Here is a 23,148-nt window from a genome sequence, read left to right on the forward strand (position 1 = left end):
CCTTTGCCCTTTTGACTCCCAATACACAATCTTGGTGTTTTTTTTTTCTTTTCTTTTCTTTTCTTTTTTTGAATTGTGGTGTTCTCAGTGTGACTATTTTCACTTTAGTCTCACGCGTTCATCCTTTTTTTTGTTGTCTTTTCCTGAACCGTTCTTTTTCCCCTCTTTTCCACCCAACAAACTACCATTTGCGAAGAGCTGGTCAAGTGATCATTGCTCATACGCCGGGATTCCGATTCACTAAATAGTACGTGACAACAAGGAAGGATCTCTAGAAGTTTTCACACTACGGGGATCTTGTTCAGAGATCTGAACCAAACTTTCTCCCCCTGCTTCACACCTGGCCTATATCGGCGTATCTTACCCCAAGTTTATCACGTTCACAAAGCTCATTGTGTTATTCGACGCGTCTACAGACAGGCACGCGAGTTTTTAGCTTGGAGGCTTTTGTCAGGGATCTTTATCCGGTAACGGCGCAAAGTATATTATATGGACAACAGACCGGCCTCGGAGTACGCGCAGTCAGGTTCGCACTTTCCATATCCACCGTCTGTCGCGCCCCATTCTGAACTTCCAGCTGCAGACCAGGCATCTGCTGCTGCTACTGCTCAATACACGCCTCAGCCTGAGGTGCGCCCCAATCCTCAATACACACCGCAACCCGAGGTTCGCCCCGCCGCCAATATTTCCTCTTCCAACACGCCGCAGTCAGATTACGGTCTGAATCAGCCTCCGCCAGCCGCGCGCTCTCCAGCTTACCCTGATTACCTCGCCCGCCCGCCCCAGTACCATCACGCGCCGAACACACAGGCCGGTGGTGCGGCAGGTATGGCTCAAGCAACAAGTCCGTCTATGCATACCCTCCATGATGGGCTGCAAAATGACCATCGCAATCACACGAACGTAAAGTCTGACGCGGACGTTCCTATAGATCCCTCAATCGCGGCCTCTAGCCCCACCTATCCTCCTCCCTACTCGCCTTATCAGCCGCAGGGTCATGAAATGGCCCAGTATCAAGGTCACCCTCCTCCGCCGCCTCCACAAATGTATGCGCGTCCAGATTGGTCGCATGGGTATGGTCAACATCAGCACGGTCTGCCTGGACCTTATACCACTCCTGCCACAACGGTTGGTCCCGCCTCCCCTGCTGCGACCGCAGGGCCGCGCCCTGGCCAGGTATGTTTTTGATGATTTTGGCGTCTGTTTCCAAAGGCTGCGCATTCGCGTTGGTTATTGTCTTGGACGCCTCCAGAAGTGGGGGCCGCTGTCAGCCTGCCTTTTTTGGGGTCAAGGATGGCTAGCGGCGCGCTTTTTTCATCTTTAACTTTCTCCTTTATTTTCGGGGTTATACTGTCAATGGTCATAGGCTCATCTGGAAATTTCTAGGTCTACTCATTCGTTCCGATTCCCGGCGCGCAACAGCATAAGCGGCCCCGTCGTCGGTATGAGGAAATTGAGCGTATGTACAAGTGTGGATGGAATGGCTGTGAAAAGGCATATGGTACACTGAACCACCTGAACGCGCACGTTACCATGCAGTCCCATGGAGCCAAGCGAACTCCTGAAGGTGTGTTTTTCCCCTCTTCCCTTTTCTGGGGGGCGCTTCTGGGCGGCATTGTTTCAATGTCTTCTCATGATCCTTGTGTTTTGAGAGGGGTCGCGGGTATTTCAATTTAGGCTAGTGCGGGTGCCACGCGCTAGTCGAGTTACACCGCTTTAGCGCGACGGGATCGCAGTAGCGTGAGGAGCCGGTGCGGAGGTTAACCTAAACCGAAGCCGTCCTCCCTGCCAGTGACGTCGCTTACAGCTGTCCCCATATCCTCATCTTGTTCTTACTGAAATCATACCACAACAATCGGTGACAATGGGACTAACTATTCTGCTTTAGAATTCAAGGAAATTCGCAAAGAGTGGAAGGCTCGCAAGAAGGAGGAAGAAGCTCAGCGCAAGGCTGCCGAGGAACGTGAGCGTGCTGCTGCTGCCCAGGCTGCGCAAGCCAACCAGGTTGATGCCCCTGGCCCTGGCGATCCGGGGCAGCCCGGTCAGCCTCCTGCCTACCCTGGCAGTGTCCGTCCTCAACTGCCCCCGATCGGGTACCAGCCCGCTGACGGCCAGGTGCCTGGTCAGTACGGAGCTCCTGGCGGTGGCATGGTGTATCAGGGCAATGGACAGATGGCCTATCCGCCAAACTACCCTCACTCGCCTTATGGCCAGAGCGGTCAAGTATATCAGCAACGTAAGTAGTCAGTCCTTTGTGTTTGCATTATTGGTTAGGACCGGGCCACGAGAAATTCCAAAGAAAAAAAGAAAAAAGAAAGTTTCAACATGACTAAAAACATCATGAGAAAGAGCTAAAGGAAAGTTCGGGAGGAGAGGTCCTCTGGTCTATCGTTGTACGGGTTGTAGCTGATCGAGGATGGCTTTGCAGAAAACCAATCGACCAGCTACCCGCAATAGATATCCAACTTCCCTCTCTTCTCTCAGCTTGAATATTCTAATAACAAATTCTCCTAATCGTGTATCGCCACCCCCGGATCTAATTCTTTAAAGTCTTGCGCACATGATACCATTTCCTGGCCTTTATTGCTCCAGTCAAAAAGAGTGGCCATGCGACTTACGCTTCTGTCCCAGTTATGTTTTTTTGAATTAGATCGCTTGACAAAAGGAAGAGAATCTCCTTTATCGGGAAATCCCATCTTTGTTTCCCCCTTGCGAATACCGGCTATAGGACTGTGATTTGAGATGTCTGGCGGGGCAATCTGCATTAGCTGATGTTTTCTTTTTCTTTTCTTGTCTTGTCTTCTTCCCGTTTACCTTCACACGTTTTATTCCCTGTGGATTATGCAGATCATGTTTCTATTGAATTCACCTTTCTTATGTATGTGAATTATTTGTTATGGCCCTTGCTTTCGTCTTCGACTGTCCCTGCTTCGGCCAAATTTATGTTACCCTGGGTTTTGGTCCCCGAAACTGTGCATTATTTTCTATGGTCCATGGCCTTTGTCCATCTATTCGTCAGGTCATGGACTGGTGGATACAGTTTTCCACACAACTCGGAACTTTCTCCTCTTTCGCATTTCTTATGAACTTCTGAATACCTACGATACATTTCAATAATTGTGGACATATTTGCACGGAAAGTGCGCCATCAGATCCGCCATGTTCAGCTCTTCTAGAGACAGTAATCCTTTTCGTTAAATCAATACTTCAGCCATTGATGTGGTTCGTAATGATGAGTACGTCGACTAGTTCCAAGGCTTCCACTCTGAAGGGAAGGCGTATTGCCGAGCAATGGCCGTGGGTGAATACAGATACACTAATATAGGTACAGTATTCCCTACACCCTAGGAAGAACCAGTGGAGTTGTATAAGCAAGATCTGCAATACCACTAGTCCAATATAACTCCTGTAAATTGGACACATCCGGCTATGCGAACTGGTGTAGGGCTGATCATTGAATTTTACATGTATTATGCGTCAGAAATGGCGGGCTAAGATTTAGTGGTGCGACCATTCCAGCCAGGATTACTAGTACGTAGTACAAAGCATGTACAATGTAAGGTTAAGCTGCTAAGGTATGAGACTAAGGCTAGTAGATCTGTAAGTTCGGAACCTTCTCTGCCCACGAGGCACACATGGTTTGGTTTTAGGTTATCTATGGTTTGGCGGGGTTCCCTAGGCCCCGAGAGGCTTGCCCATCGCAAACAAGATGCTGGTCGACTAGCGGCTACTTCCTTAACTGTCTATTGAAGCTAAGACAAAGTAGGGCATCCTGTCACTGTTCCGTGACATGTCCAGTGGTTCACTTCGCCACTAGCGGCGAAAGAGCGTTTAGTGTGTGGTGCCTGAGGCATATACCGGTGTGAGATTTGCGGCCTAAGGCCTCACAGAGCGGGAGCGGAGATACTTTCCCAGAAAGGCCATTGAGCAATCTAACCTCATTCTGACTAGCGTTAACCAGGCCGATACGATACAGCGATAATTTGAGCTATCGGAGAGCTGCGCATTCATGAGACAGGCTCACCTTCCTTTCTAATCCGTTTTTATTGCTCTGCTGCTTGCCTCGGAGATTGTTTGGGTTTGTGCCTTTGACTTTCTCATTCTCTCTGTTTTTTTCACTATCTCTTTCTTTTCGCTGTCTTATATATCGCTTTAACCACCCCATTATCGCCTCCCCTTCACGACTCCGTTATCCTGCCGAAAAGTTTTCCTTGTTGAACAATAAGCCTGCGGAGGTCATTTTAAACTTACAAGACGGTCTTATTACTGTGACAGCCGAGCGATACGTGAAGAACGGCTAGAATTCAACTTTACAATTGGGTAACGAGGCGATTCATCGATCCTCGCTCTTTAAATGCTTCGTTGCACTAATGCTACTGCTCTTCGGACGGGCGTTAAGAGCAACCCGTTAACGAGATTATCTCTCGGCTCAAAATGGCCCAGAGGTGTTTCGGGAGGTGCTAGGGGCATTTCTCTCTCGTATCCTGCTCCGAGAGTCACAGCGCCGGGACAAATTAGTGCTTGGAGGTTACCTGTTGGCGCAAAACGATACTCTACAAATTCTGAAGCTACACATTCTGGAGACTCGGAGCCTCTGAATGTGAATGAAGAAATTGACGAACCGGAATCCGTCGCTGAGGGCGGGGAGTTTGAAGATTCGGAGTCTGCCGTTACGAGTGAGGAGTTTGAGGATACGCTCCTGGAGCCCAACCGGTGGGTGAAATCTAGAGAAGGAACCACACACGATGACATTTTGCTCTCGATTGCGAAGGCAGGCACTTCGCCGAAGACTCGGGAGGAATTGGACGGGACCATGTCAGTCAGAGTTTCCGGGAGAGTTGTCGAAATGGAGTTGAAATGGTTGAAGGACCCTCGGGCGCTGTCTGACCGAGTCGCAAGGCTTTTAAAGGCCGATGATGTGCTGTTGGCTGTGGCGTTGGTCCGCACGGCGCAAAGGGAACGTATGGAGTGCACGGTGGCTTGGAATCATCTCATGGAGTATTGTATGACGAAGAACAATCCGAAGGCAGCGCTTAAGTTCTACAATGAGGTGAGATATTATCTTTGTTCATGTGAGATTTGTGTATTTGCTGGCTGACAATTGGGTTTCAATCTGCAGATGAAGAAGCGAGGACGAAGGCCTAATTCGGTGACGTACACAGTTATGCTGGATGGCCTATGCAGAGTAAGCAAGGACGCCGGCGTCAACCCTGTCAAGACCGCGTTCTCTATTTACAGGTCTATCTTTGCACCCAATTCAACAGTAACGCCAAACCTTATCCACACCAATGCGATGCTCAATGTCTGTGCACGTCATCGTAATATGGACAGCTTATGGCAAGTCGCTGGCGAGCTCCCTGAAGACGGACCAGGTTCTCCAGACTGCACGACGTACAGTATTATCCTGAGAGCTATCTCGGATGCAGCCCAGGCGGACGTAGATCGGATGAAGCCTTCTCAGGTGGAGAAAATTCTTGCAAGGAAAGCCCAGGGTATCAAGGAAGGTAAGCGGATATGGTCTGATATTATCTTTCGATGGAAGAAGGGGCAGCTCGAATTGGACAACCTCCTTGTGAGCGCAATGGCCAATCTGCTCCTGGAAGGATCTACCGATCGGGACTGTTATGACGTGTTCGTCTTGATTCACCAAGTCACTGGAGTCCCAATCCTCGCCAAAGAGCCATCGGATTCATCTTCGAAACCACAAAAGAAGAGCAGAAGAGGCGACCTAGAGGAAGATGTTCCGTTCGTGGATGATAGTGAAAAGTTGTATCGACCATCAGAGGCGGAGCCAGAGGAACTCGAACAAGAAGAGGAAGAAGAAACATTCGAAAACGTTTTCGACCCTATCGTTGGCCCGGGACCTTCTTTTGTCTCTGTGGGAAATAGGGAACTCGCATTGATCCTGGAAGCTTGCTTAAGTATGACTCAAGGAATTAGTGCTGGAAAAGCTTATTGGCAGCACCTAACCCTGGAAGACACACACTATAAGATTGAGCCGGATGGCGGCACATACCATCAATACCTCCGACTTTTACGGCTTGGCCATTCCAGTCGCGTTGCCCTTGAGGTCATACGCAATCAGATGGTGCCCGCCCAAATGACGGAGGGGAGGTCTTTCCGGATCGCATTTGCATGTTGTCTCCGTGATCGCAAAAATATCAACGTTTTCAAGAATGCTAATGGGCTCCTTCATCTCATGGAGGAGTCACTTGTGCTACCTTTCCCCCAGGCATTGGGAGCCTACCTCGACCTAGTCCGCATCTTGGGTGATAGCCCCCAGCTTCTTATGTCACTGAATGGCATCGATGGGACCGGAAAACGACCAGCCGGTGGCCTGAGTGCTCTGGGTCAGCAGTTGCGTCTTAATTTACAAACAACCGCCGTTGAAGCTCTGCGCCCTTGCGTTGCCAAACTCGATACAGCTATGAAGCATGGTCTAGTGTCTCCAGCTCCAGTCACAGGCCGCGGTATTCGCTCTAATAGTTCTGATCAGCATGCCGTCTCCGGAGCGGAAGCTCTCAAGGTCTTAGCCACTGTGAGGGTTTTGATAGATGATATCTTGAAGCCAACAAACTCTAAGCTACTTTCCAAAGAGATCCGCGCCCAACTCAAGAAAGATTCACGGGATTTAAGGAAGTATTCCAACGCTGAGATCACCGAGAAGTACAAGAATGCTCTGGTTTCCCCAACTTCCGAACAGATTCTGGCATACCAAGACCAGCAAGTTACTGAGGATCCATTAGATGTTGACTGAGTTCAATGAAGAGTAGCGGGAGCTTGTGCAGTCTGCACAACGAATAGTTTTATGACTTGTTTGATGGTTGATACGACCTCATACTTGCATGCATCTACAGGCGTTGGTATATAATCTTCAGTGTACACTATCATGGTTGGCAGTGGGGTGGTTTCTATGTACAAATATCGGCAGTGTTCATGTAATAATAGATATCTCTTTACATAAAAGACATCTCAATTCTGTTTTCATTGATTCATAACCCCTGGAATAGGATTGGTTCCGCAAGTATCGCAGCCAGGAGCAGGTGCTCTGTATGCTACGTCAAGTAGAAGCGATAGTTTTGTCACCAAGTTAGGCCCCTTACCACGTTAAAAGGCATTGCTGCTATGTTAGATTTGGGATACAGTCTTCACACTGAACTATCTACTAGTGTAGCTCATGTTGGAGGTTGATGTTGGGATAATAATCTGATATGAAGGTGATAAGATCCGCAGCTTTCCGCCTTCCCCTTTCAGCCCGTGCCGCGTACGTAAGACGTGCATTATGCCACTGTAGCCTCTCCCAGGAACGAGACAGCTCATATCGTGACCTCTACCTCCTCATCTCACTATCCCTCGGCGAATTCTTGTGCTTAGCGAACCAACGCTTGGCACAATCTATAGTCCAGTAGCTCTGGTAGCATCTGGATCAACAAGCAATGCTCCTCTGGTGCTAAGTCCTTCTCGCGATCGAACTCCATCTCACTACAACAAACGATATCTACCATGGCCAGCGTATCACATACCCATTCCCACGGGGATCTACACGATGATGATTCAATTCTTGATGATGATGTTATTGAAGCTGATGATGGTGAGTTTGGCCTCTCACTAGCCCCTCGGATGGAGGCGTGCCCCTTGTTGACTGCCACTGACCCTTCCGCGCTTTAGCCATCGACGCTGATGACCCATTACACGATACCGATACCACTCCCTTAAGAGGCAATATTCAGCCCGAGGCTTCGAGTTCCCGAGGAGGAAATCTTTCCGGCAATTACCTGACCTCTTCAATCCCTGGCGAAGACCGCCGCGCCGCTCAGAACACCATCGATGAAACGGTATGGGAAACGGTGTCGCGTGATCTACTGGCAGTCTGGGAGAAGATGCGCCAGGTTTTGTGGCCCAAATACCTGATGGGTGGGATGCTGCAGCGTGGTGGAGGAGGTATTGGTGGTGCGGCCGAACGAGGAGAGGCCACTGGGTTTGGTAGTGGTGGTGGTCTGAGGAATCTCGTGGGCCGCTGGCCGGACGCCGATACTGTCTTACAAGGCGGAATGAGTGAAGGTCTGCGTGACTGGGATCTTTGGTAAGTATACTGGCAGCATGCTGTTGTCTTGACCTAATGCGATCTGGCCCTCCTGGAATACTAATAAGAACCGCCTTTCTAGGGGTCCGCTCATTTTCTGCTTGCTATTGAGCTTTTTCCTGGCAATGCGCGCAAAGGGAGATCAGTCAGACCTGGTCTTCTCCGGTGTATTCTGTATCGTGTGGATTGGGGAAGCTGTCGTGACTTTGCAGATTAAGCTGCTGGGTGGGAATATGTATGTGCATTCATGTCTTCTACGGTGCTTCCGAGAATGGTTACTAATACTGTGATCTTAGATCCTTCTTCCAGTCTGTCTGCATCATCGGATATACGCTCTTCCCTCTTGTCATCGCTGCCCTTCTTAGTGCGCTTGGCCTGCCGACTATTGCGCGGATACCGGTATATCTTGTCTTGATCGCATGGTCTTTGGCGGCGGGTATCAGCATTCTTGGTGGATCCGGAGTGCTCAAGAATCGGGTTGGTATCGCAGTATACCCACTGTTTGTTTTCTACATTGCGATCGGTTGCCTCTGCTTTATCAGTTAAGGATAGGTGCTAAGAGATGCTGGCGATGTAATAGCTGGGGAATTAACCAGCCTTGGTGATAGAAAGACAGTGCTGCAAGCCAATGGTATATGGGCGTGTGAAATCTACCTATCACTTTATCTTCTGTCTGTTTATCCCGTCGATGTTCCTTGAAGCTGTGCTTTGTTTGGTTCTCCTTAGTGTATTAGTTTATTGCATGCTAAGATATCCAATTGAGAATGTTTCTTCTGCTCGATTGATTGTTGTTGTTCTATCAGATTAAAAGCGTGCCGGGAGATAAAACTGACTAGTAAGGCTAACTGCGGGGCGGTGACCGGACGACTGCCGACGACAACAAAGCAGTTTGTCGTCACCCGTTCGTTGGTGCGAATCGGCCGCTTCTCGACCTGCACCTCTCCCACTAGTTGGATCTCTGCCTCATTCGATCGCTTTTCGACCAGAGACCGTTAGCACTTGGCACCTGGGACTTCTTTTTCTACCAGACGCCCTACAGCGACCACCACAGTACCTACCACCTGATCCGATTGTTCTCCCCACGTCGATCATACAGCTGAGGAGCGACCTTTTAGCTCGGGAAGATATCCCACATTCGTTGGATCGTGCAAATCTCTCTTTGTCGGCATCCACTACAGCTTTTGTTAGAGTCAACCGAAAAACATAGGACATGGCAACTGACTCGGGAGATAATATTGGGGTCAAGGGTACATTACACCGTTCTGCAGAGGTATCGGCTGGAAAACTGACGTGGTGATCGCACAGATGATGCTCGCGTGGACCCAATGGACACTAAAGGTACGTAAAATTTTGGGAGTCTGTCCCTCCTGCGGATGTCGGGACTCGCTGGTAGTGCGTTTGGTCTAACAGCCCACAGCCACTGCGGATGATTCTCAAGCGTCCGATAACGACAACGCTGAGCGCCCTGTTCGCCACAAACTAAAGGAGACATCCATCACCTCGGCCCCGAACACTTCAACAGCCGGCACCTCCACTGAACAACAACAGGACAGCGAAAATAGCCGCTCGAGCAGCAGGGGTAGGAAGCGATCATTCGACGAGGACCAGCCCGAGAATCTAGACGAGGAAAACGGCCATAGACGGAAGAGGTCACGCGACTCTAAGGTTGATGAGGATGAAGACATTACTACGTCAAATGCGCCCGAGGTTGAGGGAGAGCAGACACAAACCACGAACATTGCCAGAAAGATCCTGAGCCCAAAGAAGAAGAGAAGCCGAGACCAACTGGATAAGGACGAGCCGAAAGCCGAAAGCACCGTCGATGACAGTAAGGCTCCCGCAGAAAATGGCGCCTCCGAGACGACTGCAGGGGAGCCTGAGAAGAAGCGACACAGGGACGCTTCCCAAGAAAGAGGATCGGCCCCTCTGAAGAGCGCATTTGCAAACACATCTGCCGTTTCGCCTTTCGGCTCGCTTGGTGCCTCGAAGCCCAAGGAAGAAACCTCGAAGCCGGCTGCCACATCCTCATCTGCATTCGCTGCTTCAAGCCTGGCCGCTTTTGCTAGCTCAGAACAGTCACCGTTCGGCGCCATAGGAGGTTCTAACACATCTGTCTTTAAGTCAGCAACTACTACTGAAGCTACCAAACCAGCTGCTACCGGATTCGCAAGCGCCGCTGGCACCTCCGGGTTTGCATCTCTGGGTTCCGGATTCTCAGGGTTCAGCGGTGGATTTGGGGCTGCCGGCTCGAAGGGCGGTCTCACTAGCTTCGCTGCACCAGCGGGGGCCGGTATTCTCGGAAGTTCTAGCAAGGGTAAGCCGTTTGGAGCAGAAGAGGATGATGAAGAAGAAGAAGAAAAAGAAAAAGAAAAGGATAAGGAACAAGAAGCCGATACTGCGCCTGGAGAATTTGAGCAGGAGAAGACAGATGAAAGATTCTTTGAACGTCCGAGTATGTCGTCCTATATAAAATCCCTCTAACAACCTTTACTGATCACATTTCCGAAATAGTCGAGACAGGAGAGGAGGAAGAGAAAACCTACTTCTCAAGCAAGGCCAAGCTCTTCCAGTTCTCAAATGGAGAATGGAAGGAGCGTGGAATTGGCACCTTCAAGGTTAATGTCAAGGTTACCGATGGTAAAGAGGACAAGAAGGCTACTCGCTTGATCATGCGCGCGGACGGTGTTCTACGCGTAATGCTAAACACGCCCATTTTCAAGGGCATGAAGGTTGGCGATGCGTCGGGCAACGAACCCAGATCCAAGCAGATTCACCTAGCGAGTCTGGAAGAAGGTCGATCGGTCCCTACCTTACTGAGGGTATGTCAAATCTGCACGTGCGAGATCTCTACATGGACAAGATAACTAACAATGTGTAGATGCCAAGTGAGGATTCTGCCAAGGAGCTCTATCGCATTGTCTGTGACCTACTGGAGCATCAGTAAGCCCATTATATAGGAATCAGCCCTCAGGGGACAATTACCCAGATACAGATGCTTTGGGATGTGGCTGTCGCATTAAGGGCCCTTCGGCTCAGGAGACGAGCATCTACATCCTCACATCAGTAGGTTAAGATGGGTTGGCATTTTGCATTTGTTACGAGGAGTCTCTATTGAACTGGGGTGTTGGATGGAGCCATGGGCATGGCTCTACATTGGCTGGCACTGAGGTCTCATTCGACATGCACGTTTTTCCTTTTTTAACTTTTGAATATACACCCACTGCATTCGTTTTGTACAGTTATCTTATTTCTTAATACATCCATCAATCATTTATCATTTCAATCCAAGGTTCTGATCACCGCAAGGTAGATCAGCTCCAAGAGACATGCGTGGAAATGGTAGGTCATGGCAACAAGGGAGATGTGCCATTTGCCCGAGGCCTCTCTTTCATTTTCCCAATCTCGTTAGCTTCTATCAACCTTTTAACCTCCGGGTAAGGCAAGGCGTTCACCATCTCAACATTCAGATAGGCTGTCAGTTGCTCCTCGATAGAGAATTCACAATGCGAAAACCCGCTCCCTAGGAAACCGAACCGATTGCCAGAATGATACTCTATATCGAAATCTTCCCACTGGGGAGTACTAAGCACATCAAAAAATGCAAGACGGGAGCCAGGCCACATCACTATGGGACCATCGGACCTCCCTTGCTTGAACCAGCTAGTGCATGGATCGGCCCAGCATGTCCGTGGGAGATATGCACAGCAGTGCTCCATGAATTGGGCAATGGCTGAGTCCTTCGGAGTTATACGTCGAATGTGCTGTACGTACATCTTGCGGATAACTTGCAGACAATGCTTGCTCATCTTTGTGATGATGGGCAGAAGGGATCCCTGTGCAACGGGTGTGAAGGGCCCAGAGAACATGAAGTAGTTTGGCATCCTGGGAGCAGCGATTCCTATATAGGACTCGGGGACTTCAGCCCAGCGTTCTTGTAAGCAGATTCCATCGAGTCCGTAGATAGGAAATTGAGGTCGATTTGAGGTATCAAAGCCAGTGGCACAGATAATAACATCACATTCGTACTCGTTTCCATCTTGGTCTGTGAAGCCTTTGGGCGTGATACTTGCCACTGGTTCGGTGAAAGCAGTGGTCTTCTCTCCTACTAGGGCCTCTAAGTACCCGTTTCCGGGTGTTGGCCGCCTGCAGCCCACGTTGAAATTCTTGGGAATGATTTTATCGATGAGATGCGGCTTGCTCTCAAGTTTCTTTCTCATTTCGTTATATGCGTACTGTGGCTTCGTTAGAGGTGAAGTTCTCCACTTGGCTGATGTGTTGGACTCACTTCATTGGCCTCATGTGACTCTTTAGTATTTCGGAGCACAAGTTTATACCGCTGGTTCAGCTCGCCTTCGATCAGCCTGCGGTAATCAAGGTACTTCTCTGGGTTCCGACGCCATTCGGCTTTATCTTCCTCTGAGTCTGAAACATTGTGAGCACCGTGAAGCTGCTATGGTAGAAGCTTGTCACTTACACTTGAAATTCGCACCGTCCTTGCCGGCATACTTTTGAGCAAACCCTGCCGTGATCCATGTAGGATTACGCACCCAGGTGTATAACCTGGCTACATGAGGGTAAATTGAAGCGACGGTTTGAACCCCAGAGCTACCGGTCCCAATGACAGCTACACGCTTGCCCGTCAGATCATATCCTTCCTCATAATGCGCAGTGTGAAAGAGGCGCCCTTTGAAGGTCTTTAGTCCAGGTATATTCGGCCATTTCCAGGCACTATATGTATGTTAGACTCGAATCACCTGTACCCCCCTGAAACTTACTTCAGAGGCCCTGTTCCATCCAAAAGCAGATCGCAATCCGCCTCCCACACCTGATCATATGCACCTCGCAGAGTCAAAACCCACCGCGATATGTCATCCTGCCAGACAGCCTTCTCGACCCGTGTATTGAGCTGAATGTACTCGTCAAGTCCTTCATCCAAGACAATCCCTTTAAGATATTCCCAGATCTCCCATGCGCCACTGTAGAAGTGAGTCCAGTCGGGATTCGGACGCCAAGGAAACTGATAATTGGCACTGGGGATATCACAGGCACATCCAGGGTAGCGGTTCTCGTACCATGTGCCGCCCACATCGGCGTTTTTCTCGAAACATTTGATTTCCACGTTCAGGTCTTCCAGGGCCTTCCGGGCGTGGTGCAAGAAGTCGATCCCTGCAGGCCCGGCCCCCATCATGATCACTTTGAACGCTTTGCCCTGCCTTCCGGGCCATGGTTCTCCGATAATGTGGCCAGATACGCGGTATCCGCTGGCTGAAGGCTGACCCCATTCGGGGAAGTTTACCGGCCGGTCTTGCGATGCGGGGTGAGGGCCTGGCCGATTACTTCCCAAGGTCGAAGGAGTTGCGGTGGCGAGGTTAGAGTCACCCATTGTGAGAATGAGAATGGGCTTCCGGTTGTGAGTGAGTGTTTAAAGTATGAGGTGTTATGATGGACTTAGCGAAGATGTCTGTAATATTTTTGTTCCAGGTATATGTACTTGCCATGTGATGTGCGGAGATCCCTGCCAGCGAGCCCCTCCATCTCAGTTCAAGTTCAATAGGCTACATATGAGAGACAGTATTGACACGACTCCTTAATGAGACACAAACCGCCGGGTTGTAAAGTGAGAAAATATATAATGCAACTTTGCGACGAGAGCGCGAAGACCTACTAGTTTTCACTTCAGGTACACTGGAGGCTTCAGGTCTGCCCTGCTCTATATAGGGATGCCTTTGTCTTGTACTTTGGAGTGCCAGAAAGACATGATAAATCCACCCAGCACAGTAGAGGCCTCAATAAGAGCTCTAATGATTATTCTTTAGTTAGTCAACTGATATATACTCGCTGGTAGCCAGCCTAATCCTACCACTAAGCCCTAACACTACATAGAACCGTACATTGATTCTTGTACCTTGGACAGACATTTGAACGTAAGTCTCTCATGAATTACCTTGTGTGCCATGAATTGCAGGGCCTTTCTCTAGATATTCATGACCAAGGAGTATGTACTAAAGTTATGCAACTTCAGAGGCAGACCATACTCTGAGTGGGTCTGAGTCATGCATGCAGCAAGATGATCTGGTGTGCATAAATAGAGTCTACAGATTTATCCGATCAGTCTTACCTATTACTACTGTACTATGAGGCTTAACTGCCAATGATTAACCACAATGGCTAACAAGCCAATTTCTTGAAGAGACTCGAGTACTCAAGGACTAACTTTTATAGATCCAAAAGCCCACTACCCCGAATCCAGTAATATTGCAACCTTATCTCCACGTGACACCGCGTCTGGTCGCCTCTAGACGATCGTTGGATCCCGTGTTTTCTCCGACCCAAATCTTCATACTTCCATCCAGGGACATTGAAAACTTCATAATGTAGCATATCAACATGACCGGTGTCAACTCCCAGACAAACCGCTCCAGCTCGGTGTCAAAGCGCAAGAAATCATCTGCCGAAGAGAACCCTTTGGACCAAGATGGCGCGTCAACAACCATAACCCCAGAACAACCAACCAAAGCGAAGCGACGCAGAAAAGCCCAAGATCCAACTCCTCCAGACTCATCAACAATATCCACACCCAACAATACCTCCGATGAAATCCTGGCACCCAAAAAGACCGCAAAAAGGGGACCCAAATCCAAAGCAACGCCCCCACCGAAACGCACTCCATCTGCACCATGGCCGGACCCATTCAAGAAACTGTCACGTACGCACCGCGCCCTGAATATAGTATACACGTTCTGCTGCACGCGGAAGCACTTTGCTACAACATTTGAGAACATTAAGAAAGCGGTTCAGGCGCAGATGGGCGAGGAATTGACGGTTGAGGAGATTGCGCGGGTGAGGGTTCTTGTACCGCGGGCGGTCCGGTTTGAGTATGTTGATGAGGCGAAACTGGAAGTGATGACTGTTGGGGACAAGGAGATGGTGGAGACTTATGGTCGGCATGGCAGGTATGAGCTTGATAATGGTGGCGATGGTAATATGGAGCCATCCTCACAGAGTATGGCTCTGTTATTCGAGTTCGTGGATGGTGATTTGAAGAGGGAAACTCAACGATCTAAGTCCGGGGAGGACGCAAAACCCATGCGCAAGTTGAAGGATGAAGATCTGAAGATTCCAGTCTACAGTCAGAAGCAGATGCTCGCGCTAATCGAGAAGCGGAATAAAAAGTTCTCAGACGCGGTTGATACCTTCTTAGTACAGTGCGAAGACGATAGTACTGACCCGGTTGAGAAACTTGAACGGGAAAAGGATGCTTGGATTCCTGTACCTCCAGATGATGGTGATACGGTGCCTGTGACGAGTGCTCCGCCGCAGCAGATCCCCAAGGAACGCAAATCTATGTCAGACATTATTACGGAGATCCGTGAGATGGACTGGTATACGGCACAGATCGTACCAGAGGGCCATAGGGTGATCGACGCACAGCCTGCTATTTACGGGGAGTTGGCGTTTAGGCTTTCTCAGAATCTCGTCAATGCCCTGTATAACACACGGGGTATCACGCAGTTCTACTCTCACCAGGCGGAAGCAATCAACCATCTGTATGAGGGTCATAACGTCATTATTTCTACCTCTACCAGTTCTGGTAAATCGTTGATATACCAGGTTCCGATGCTACATGAGCTGGAAAATGATCATGATAGCCGGGGATTGTATATATTTCCCACGAAGGCATTGGCCCAGGACCAGAGACGCAGTATGAAAGATTTACTGCAGTACATGGAGGATTTGCAACATACAATGGTCGAGACTTTCGATGGTGACACACCAATGGAGAATCGTAATATGATTCGTGACGAGGCGCGAATCATCTTCACGAACCCAGATATGCTACATATCACCATCTTACCACAGGAGAGCGCCTGGCGTACATTCTTAAAAAATCTGAAATTCGTTGTGGTCGACGAGCTACACGTCTACAACGGTCTCTTCGGATCCCATGTTGCATTCGTCATGCGACGACTACGCAGGATATGTGCAGCTGTAGGGAACCGCCACGTCCGGTTCATCTCATGCTCAGCTACCGTGGCAAACCCTGAAGGCCACATGAAGGCAATTTTCGGCGTTGAAGACGTCAAACTAATAGACTTTGACGGCTCTCCCTCTGGCCGAAAGGAGTTCATATGCTGGAACACGCCCTTCAAGGACCCTGGCGATCCTACTTCAGGACGTGGAGACAGCGTCGCTGAAACCGCACGACTGTTCTGCCAGCTAATCCTGAGAGGCGCAAGAGTAATAGCATTCTGTAGGATACGCAAGCTATGTGAGGTCCTCTTACAGGCCGTGCGGGCTGAATTTCAAAACCTCGAAAGGCGTGAGATTGGGAACTTAGTCATGGGCTATCGAGGCGGGTATAGTCCCCAGGATCGACGAAAAATCGAAAAGGAAATGTTTGAGGGCCAGCTAATGGGAATTGTGGCGACCAATGCCCTCGAGCTGGGCGTCGATATCGGCTCTCTAGATGCTGTCATCACCCTCGGCTTCCCGTATTCCATCTCCAACCTACGCCAACAGAGCGGCCGTGCCGGACGCAGGAATAAGGATTCCCTCTCTGTGCTTGTCGGAGACAGATATCCCACAGATCAATACTACATGAAAAACCCCGAAGAACTATTCACCAAACCCAACTGCGAGTTGCAGGTGGATCTAGCCAACGAACTCATCCTCGAGGGCCACGTCCAATGTGCCGCATTCGAGATGCCCATCCGCCCCGACGAAGACAGCATCTACTTCGGGCAACAACTCCCCGAATTCGCCGCCACACGCCTCACACAAGACGCCCTGGGCTTCTACCACTGCCATGAACGATTCCGTCCACAGCCATCCCGCTGCGTCTCCATCCGCGACACAGAAGACCAGCACTTCGCCGTCATCGACACCACCAACGCCCGAAACATTGTCCTCGAAGAAGTCGAGGCGTCGCGCGCCTTCTTCACCATCTACGAAGGCGGCATCTTCCTCCACCAGGGCCACACATACCTCGTCAAGGAACTCAACCCCGACAGTCGGTTTGCGCGCGTCGTCCGCGTCCACGTCGACTGGAACACCATGCAGCGCGACTACACAGACATTGACCCCATCGAGACAGAAACCATTCGACAGATTAGCCCGACGACGAGCTCGCGCGCCTTCTACGGCGCCGTACGCATCCACGCTGTCGTCTACGGCTTCTTCAAGATCGACAAACGAGGCCGCGTTCTCGACGCCGTGGCGGTTGATAACCCGCCCATCGATATCCTTACCAAAGGCATGTGGCTCGACGTACCCAAACGGGCCCTCGAAATCCTCGAATCAAGACACCTCAACATTGCGGCTGCCATACACGCTGCCGAACACGCCGTCCTCTCACTACTCCCCACATTCGTCATCTCCTCCCCGGGCGACGTGCGCACAGAATGCAAGGTCGCGAAAAAGGAGCTAGGCAAGAATCTCCGAGTCGCCGTCGAAGCCCGAAGCAAGGAGAAAGAGAATATCCAGAATATCCTCCGACCTCCTGCCCGCCAACGACCCGCCCGATTAACGTTCTATGACGCCAAGGGCGGGTCCTGCGGCTCTGGGATTGCAGGAAAGGCGTTTGAATTCGTCGATGTACTCCTTCGACGCGCGGTGGCGAGGATCGAGGCCTGTCAGTGTATTACACCGAAGGGATGTATCGAGTGTGTTTGCGACGAACGGTGCAAGGAGATGAATGAGGTGATGAGTAAAGCTGGGGCAGAGGTTGTGCTGAGGTGTTTACTTGGTTGGGAGGTCGATGTTGATTCTTTGCCGTGGGGTGAGGATGTGAATGGGGAGGATGGGATGGGGGAATTGGCGGGTGGATTGGAGACGGTTGTTCCGGCTCAGGAGGTTCGGGTTCGGGGTTGACATTTATGCTTACTGTCGCTAATGGGATTGTCTGGCTTTAGATGACTTTGTTGTTATTTCGCCGGCCAAACTTATATTAGACTTGTACTACAGCTACTGAACATTGTGTGCGTTGGTATCAAAATTCAAACGAATTCGTGATAGATTAGTTTCATTGTCGACTGAATGTAGACAAACTCATGCTTCCATTGGGTATATATATGATCTCATGTATATCTGTATGCAAATGCGAGTAACTGATATGAAATCCATAAATAAGCGATTGCCCCGGTATCCTAGCTGCCAATAGCGCGGTGTCCACTATTATAATATTACTTTTAAAGGACCTTCCTTTGCTTTGTTCCGATCATCTCCAGGATCGAACAAAAAAATAATACTGAAATGCATGTCATGCACGAATATAAGATGTCGCTCAGTGGGTATATGGATTAAAAAAGCAAAATAAGTGAAGAGGCTAAGGAAAAGACGTCTCATCCGGTCATCAGTTCAAGGGGGTGTTTCGCTGGGATGGAGTTCATCCTCCCAAGTATGGAAGCCTCCAGTCCCTGGAAGCCAAGAGAAAATGTCCAGAAAATGTTGGATTATAGTCGGACATGGCGAAGTATCAATTGTGGTCGTGAGGGTTGATGAGTGTGCTCTACAGAGCCTTCTGCTGGTCTTCAAGACTGAGGAGCCACAATTCACAGCGGACTCGAGAGTGAGCTCAGAGCATTCGAAAGTGTTATTGTAATGCAGAAGCTTCAGGTGCGCAACCCTGTTCATCGGTCTTGTCCCAACGGGGACGAATCATTAGAGCTCGAGGAGTCATCCAAGCTGATATTCCAGAACAATGACCTCATATTACGAACACTCTCGCGGAAATTATCACGCGGGGTATTAGAACGTTCCTCCGTCATAGACCGCACCTCTCGGATGATATCCGGATACCCTTCGTCGTTAGGGAGCCACCAGTGGTTGATCTCTGGCGACTGCCACACAGTGGCCAATAGCTGCCGGAACTTCGGGGCCAATAGATACCTACAGCCCAATGCACGGTCAGTCCCCTGGTTTCTGTGGTACCTGTTGTCCAAGGGAAAAGAAGTATCAGAATGACTTACCCGTTACGCTCCAACAGCGCCAACCTTTTTCGGCCCCACATGGCATGTTTACTGTCCTTAGGGGCAAACAAGCATGCCATTCCAATACTGTTCTTATATGTAAACAGATATCCATTTTCCTTCTCCGGCCACCGCTCAATGGCCTCGATCAGTCGACATTGCTCTAGCGCCAGGTGTTGCAACTCTGACGGTGAGGACTGTCTCACAGAGAGTAGTGATTGATACTTGTACATCGCTTTGGTGGCATAGTAGTCAATCCATGCTACATTCACATCCCACAGTGGGCCCCGATGCATGCCACCAGGGATATAGGGGTCAACAATGTCATCTTCCGTCAAAGGTTGTCTGTCTGGATACTGCCAGACAGTGTACTCCGAACTGTGGAATTTCTCCAGGATTTCCCGTACTTTTTCGATGAGCTGACCGAGCTGGTCGTTTTGCAAGATAAACTCGTCAATTGGAATCATCCCGCGTGACAGTTTGGCATACAACGACGCCATTTCCAGCCCGGATCGACGATTAATCGATGCAGCTAAGTTGAGCTGCTTGTCCGCGTCCTTTGGATATATGGCGGCCTGTTGAGCATCGTAGTCTTCTTTCGCGATGTACCATTCCCGGCCCAGGACCATTTCATTTCCGGCCAATATCCCCGCTACCACGTCAAATCGAGCGTACCAAGGGAATATATGACCATGGAGCTCGTTTGTGGCGATGGATTCGGGGCTTAAGAGCTCGCGCATCAGTGCATGAGCGGCTTGATGGTGGTCGATCAGGTTTACCCAGTCACCGATGAATTCCTGGTTGATTCCAAATTAGTGTCTCTCCGGGCAAGAAAAGGGTGGTTCAGTAGACAGATGAAGAGCGGTAAAAGGGAGGAAGCATGATCATGGCGGTACCATGGTGGTGAAACCTACTTCAAAAGTGGCGAGAACCAAAACGGTGATCAGTGTCGCCTCCGAATGCTCTTCGCTTGACCCCAACGATTTCCGTAACATCTTCAATGCCATATTGTAATATTTGAGAAATGTATACAGTTTCCCGTTTCCGGTTTGAACGCAATGATGGTACGCAGCGAAGCCGACCACGGCATAGAGAAGGGGGTCATATTGCAGAGCTAATTCGATGAGACTCTGATGAACGAACCGGTGGCTGCCACTCCTCATGAAATAATGACGTGGGGTCATATACCCTTGATGGAACGCGAGATAGAAGCGCACCTCTTCCGGTAGATGGGCGGCGTTGGGAACTGCGAAGGATTCATAAGGGTTCAAGCCGACGCTGACCGACCGCACACTTGCCGAATCGAGCCTCAAGGACGCCTCGGTCGACGGTGAACTACTAGGCTCCCTATAAGATCCCGAAGTTTCAGAGGCAGCTTGGATTACGAGTGACTGTTGCTTCGCTTTGCGTCTGGCTAAAGATTGTGCGCTGCGTTTGTTGCGCAGGTCGAGCTTGGTTCTTGTCCCACTCGGGCCCGTGCAGGGCGATAAACGTGAACTGGACCCCACACTTCCTTCTTCTTCCTCGTCCTCATCTGCGATGGGTTCCAGGATGTGAATGTCGTCTGCTTCCACATGGCTAGACGAATCACTCCCGCGCGATTGGGGCCGAGGTGCCTTGGCCTTAGCTCCGGAACGGGAACCGGCCGAGGCCATAGAGCCGCTCGTGCCCGGAGTGGGATAGACACAGTCGCGGTTCCCCTTCCGGCATCTATCGCAGACGGGACGGGTCTCATCACATTTGATCCGACGGGCTCGGCATGTGAAACAGCCACTTCTGGTGCGCTTGTGCTTTTTCTGGTCTGGGATGGGCTGCAGCAGCGACTGTGACTTCGGAACAGGAGCAAATGACGCAGGCGGGGCAGATACTGACAAGCCCGACTGCGAGGGGGGTTGGGTAGGAGGGTTATGCCACAGAGCGACACTCTCCGGATATTGTGCGGGACCCAGGATGGAGTAGGCGGAGAGCGCCGACGGCTCGTTTAGGCGCTGTGACGGATGCAAGAGAAAGCTGTTTAAGGGTGTCTGAGATGGCGGAAATGAGTTTGCCATAGTGACCGAGACCAGGTGAGTTGCATCCAAGCATTCAATCGGATTGATGTTGACGAGATCGGCATGAAGAGAAATGGTCTGATCAACTCAGAGCTCGTCCGCACCGCAGGATGGAGACTCTGGTCACTCTCATCATCCAGGCGAGGAGGATGTTCACTGAGAGGGCGGACGGATAGTATTAGGGATTAAGTTAAAAAAAAATAGGTTGATTATATATAATGCCGAAGGAAAAAAGGGGGGAGGGAGTTGAAACAAGCGTCTTCGAGAAGGATGGACACACGGAAAGAAAGGAAACGGAACGATGGACGAAGTGGAAATCGTGACTCCGCTGGAGACATCAAAAGACAACCAAAATGGTCCCGGTCAACCAGAAGGAATGGATATGAATGGCGTTAGTGAGACTGATGGGGAGAGTCAAGAAAAGTCAAATCCAAGGATCACTAGTGTGTATGATCTGGAAGGGGAGGATGGAAGAAGAGTGGGAAACAAAATAAAAATAAAAAGCCATCAAATCAGAAAGCCAAATAGAATAAAATAAATTAATAAAATAAAAATCATCAGCAGCAGCAGCAGAAGAAGAAAGAGGTGAACAATGACTTCACCACCGCCTCCGTTGCCCTAATTGGAATTCCGAACCATCTCGAGTCCCAGCGATGCCAATGACACTATACACACTATCCTATACTATAATATAACACTAAATCCCTACGACTCCCCTCCCTCTGATCTTCTACTAGTTCATTCTATCGAATGTGTGCCAATTTTAGAGCGTCTCTGATGATGGAGCACCAGCAGATCCCTCAGGGCCACCATTACCCTACGCATCATGACTTTATTATGAAGCATGGCTTAAACCTCCATAGCTGGCTATTGATCGAACCCATGTGAGATCCAGTTCATTTCGGGATTTGATACAGCCATAATATTTTTTTTTTTTTTTTTTTTTTTTGCGTTGCTTTTCGCCCTTGATTTCCCCCTACTCCTAGCCTCCTTGCTTTTCTGATGCACCAATATAGTTATCTTGTCAGTCATTGCAGGAACCACCTGAACTCCCCTCAGACAGTCTGGGGCATCGGAAGGACTTGAGATATGGACAGATAAAAATGGGACCCATACTATGGGGCAGAGACCCAACGCTATCTCACTAGTGGCTTTGGGTTGGTATGTGCGGCTTTGGCTTTGGGAAGCATGCATAAGATGATTCATGAGTCAAAAGTCAAAAAGAAAAAAAGGGGGTCCTCAGACTGGGAGAACAAAAAAAAAAAATGCTAATACCAGACTAAGGGTTACGGAACAGAAAGACTTAATAGAGAAGGAAAGAGAGAAAAAGCAAAGAACAAAATAGGTGCTGAGGTGGTCTTTGCTTTTCTTCCTCTTATGCAGAGAAGCCAAGAAAGGACTGGCGCACAATTCGCCGTCCGCCACCATTATGTGCCGTTAGTTTGCCTATCCTCTCTGACCTTTCTTTTTTTTTTTTTTTTTTTTTTTTTTTTTTTTTTTTTTTTTTTTTTTTTTTTTTTTTTTTTTTTTTTTTTTTTTTTTTTTTTTTTCTTGTTTTCCCTTTCTCCACTCATGATGCAGACAAGTCATGATGATGTCTCCCTCGGAACTTACGGGCGAAATAAAGACCGACTTGATTCCTTTTAGCTCTTCGTGTTTATTGGTAGGAAATATATTAATCACTCTTGTTCTCTCGATTTCCCTTCTTTTCCTGCCTTCAGTAATCCGCCATGCTGATCCTGATGAATCAGCCACATTTCGAGTTAGCCCGAGAAAACACATGCAGGACAATAGAGTCAAGAAAGGTTAACCATGGCCCAAGGCAAGGCTCACAACAAAAAAAAAAAAAAAAAAGAAGCCCCGGCGGAATTATGTCCCGAAAGTTAAGCGTTGATTGATTGGCCTGATTCATCCAGGAATTGCAACATGGAGCCCCATGGAGACTGTGTGGATGGCCATGCAACCGAGCTCATGTTAGGTAGATCTATACTGTTTCGGAGCTTTCTGATCAGTCAGCCCATCCGTCAGCGGAAGAATTCCACCCACG

General features: G+C 49.5%; 8 protein-coding genes across 8 annotated transcripts; 5 read left to right on the forward strand and 3 right to left on the reverse strand.

The window, feature by feature from the left end:
- Positions 1-224: 224 nt before the first annotated feature.
- Positions 225-3,158, forward strand: BDV37DRAFT_249492 (putative C2H2 transcription factor (Con7)). The gene is made up of 7 exons (XM_032082086.1): positions 225-247; positions 417-526; positions 584-844; positions 932-1,176; positions 1,387-1,567; positions 1,889-2,236; positions 2,429-3,158. Exons 2-7 carry the CDS (start codon positions 490-492, stop codon positions 2,455-2,457), a joined length of 1,101 nt encoding a protein of 366 aa, XP_031940959.1. The 5' UTR covers positions 225-247; positions 417-489; the 3' UTR covers positions 2,458-3,158.
- Positions 3,157-3,568, reverse strand: BDV37DRAFT_249501 (uncharacterized protein). The gene has a single exon (XM_032082087.1). It carries the CDS (start codon positions 3,421-3,423, stop codon positions 3,208-3,210), a length of 216 nt encoding a protein of 71 aa, XP_031940960.1. The 5' UTR covers positions 3,424-3,568; the 3' UTR covers positions 3,157-3,207.
- A 433-nt stretch (positions 3,569-4,001) lies between these two features.
- Positions 4,002-7,051, forward strand: BDV37DRAFT_249503 (uncharacterized protein). Its single transcript, XM_032082088.1, has 2 exons — positions 4,002-5,050; positions 5,120-7,051. The coding sequence occupies exons 1-2, from the start codon at positions 4,355-4,357 to the stop codon at positions 6,755-6,757; spliced, it is 2,334 nt and encodes a 777-aa protein (XP_031940961.1). The 5' UTR covers positions 4,002-4,354; the 3' UTR covers positions 6,758-7,051.
- A 272-nt stretch (positions 7,052-7,323) lies between these two features.
- On the forward strand, positions 7,324-8,864 carry BDV37DRAFT_249504 (Yip1 domain protein). The gene is made up of 4 exons (XM_032082089.1): positions 7,324-7,591; positions 7,669-8,083; positions 8,166-8,318; positions 8,380-8,864. The coding sequence occupies exons 1-4, from the start codon at positions 7,504-7,506 to the stop codon at positions 8,627-8,629; spliced, it is 906 nt and encodes a 301-aa protein (XP_031940962.1). The 5' UTR covers positions 7,324-7,503; the 3' UTR covers positions 8,630-8,864.
- Positions 8,865-8,932: 68 nt separating this feature from the next.
- BDV37DRAFT_249508 (uncharacterized protein) lies at positions 8,933-10,983 on the forward strand. Its single transcript, XM_032082090.1, has 3 exons — positions 8,933-9,330; positions 9,389-9,421; positions 9,501-10,983. Exons 1-3 carry the CDS (start codon positions 9,294-9,296, stop codon positions 10,562-10,564), a joined length of 1,134 nt encoding a protein of 377 aa, XP_031940963.1. The 5' UTR covers positions 8,933-9,293; the 3' UTR covers positions 10,565-10,983.
- A 444-nt stretch (positions 10,984-11,427) lies between these two features.
- On the reverse strand, positions 11,428-13,466 carry BDV37DRAFT_283515 (flavin-containing monooxygenase; the record flags this gene model as incomplete). Its single annotated transcript, XM_032087303.1, has 4 exons — positions 11,428-12,315; positions 12,369-12,505; positions 12,558-12,811; positions 12,859-13,466. The coding sequence occupies 4 exons, from the start codon at positions 13,464-13,466 to the stop codon at positions 11,428-11,430; spliced, it is 1,887 nt and encodes a 628-aa protein (XP_031940964.1).
- A 1,004-nt stretch (positions 13,467-14,470) lies between these two features.
- Positions 14,471-17,953, forward strand: BDV37DRAFT_283516 (ATP-dependent 3'-5' DNA helicase; the record flags this gene model as incomplete). Its single annotated transcript, XM_032087304.1, has 1 exon — positions 14,471-17,953. The coding sequence occupies one exon, from the start codon at positions 14,471-14,473 to the stop codon at positions 17,951-17,953; it is 3,483 nt and encodes a 1,160-aa protein (XP_031940965.1).
- A 172-nt stretch (positions 17,954-18,125) lies between these two features.
- BDV37DRAFT_249514 (Zn(II)2Cys6 transcription factor) lies at positions 18,126-21,765 on the reverse strand. The gene is made up of 3 exons (XM_032082091.1): positions 19,965-21,765; positions 19,051-19,847; positions 18,126-18,970 (listed from the first exon to the last, which is right to left on the reverse strand). The coding sequence occupies exons 1-3, from the start codon at positions 21,099-21,101 to the stop codon at positions 18,712-18,714; spliced, it is 2,193 nt and encodes a 730-aa protein (XP_031940966.1). The 5' UTR covers positions 21,102-21,765; the 3' UTR covers positions 18,126-18,711.
- Positions 21,766-23,148: the final 1,383 nt, after the last annotated feature.

This window comes from Aspergillus pseudonomiae (assembly GCF_009193645.1).
Source record: "Aspergillus pseudonomiae strain CBS 119388 unplaced genomic scaffold BDV37scaffold_37, whole genome shotgun sequence".
Lineage (NCBI taxonomy): Eukaryota > Fungi > Ascomycota > Eurotiomycetes > Eurotiales > Aspergillaceae > Aspergillus > Aspergillus pseudonomiae.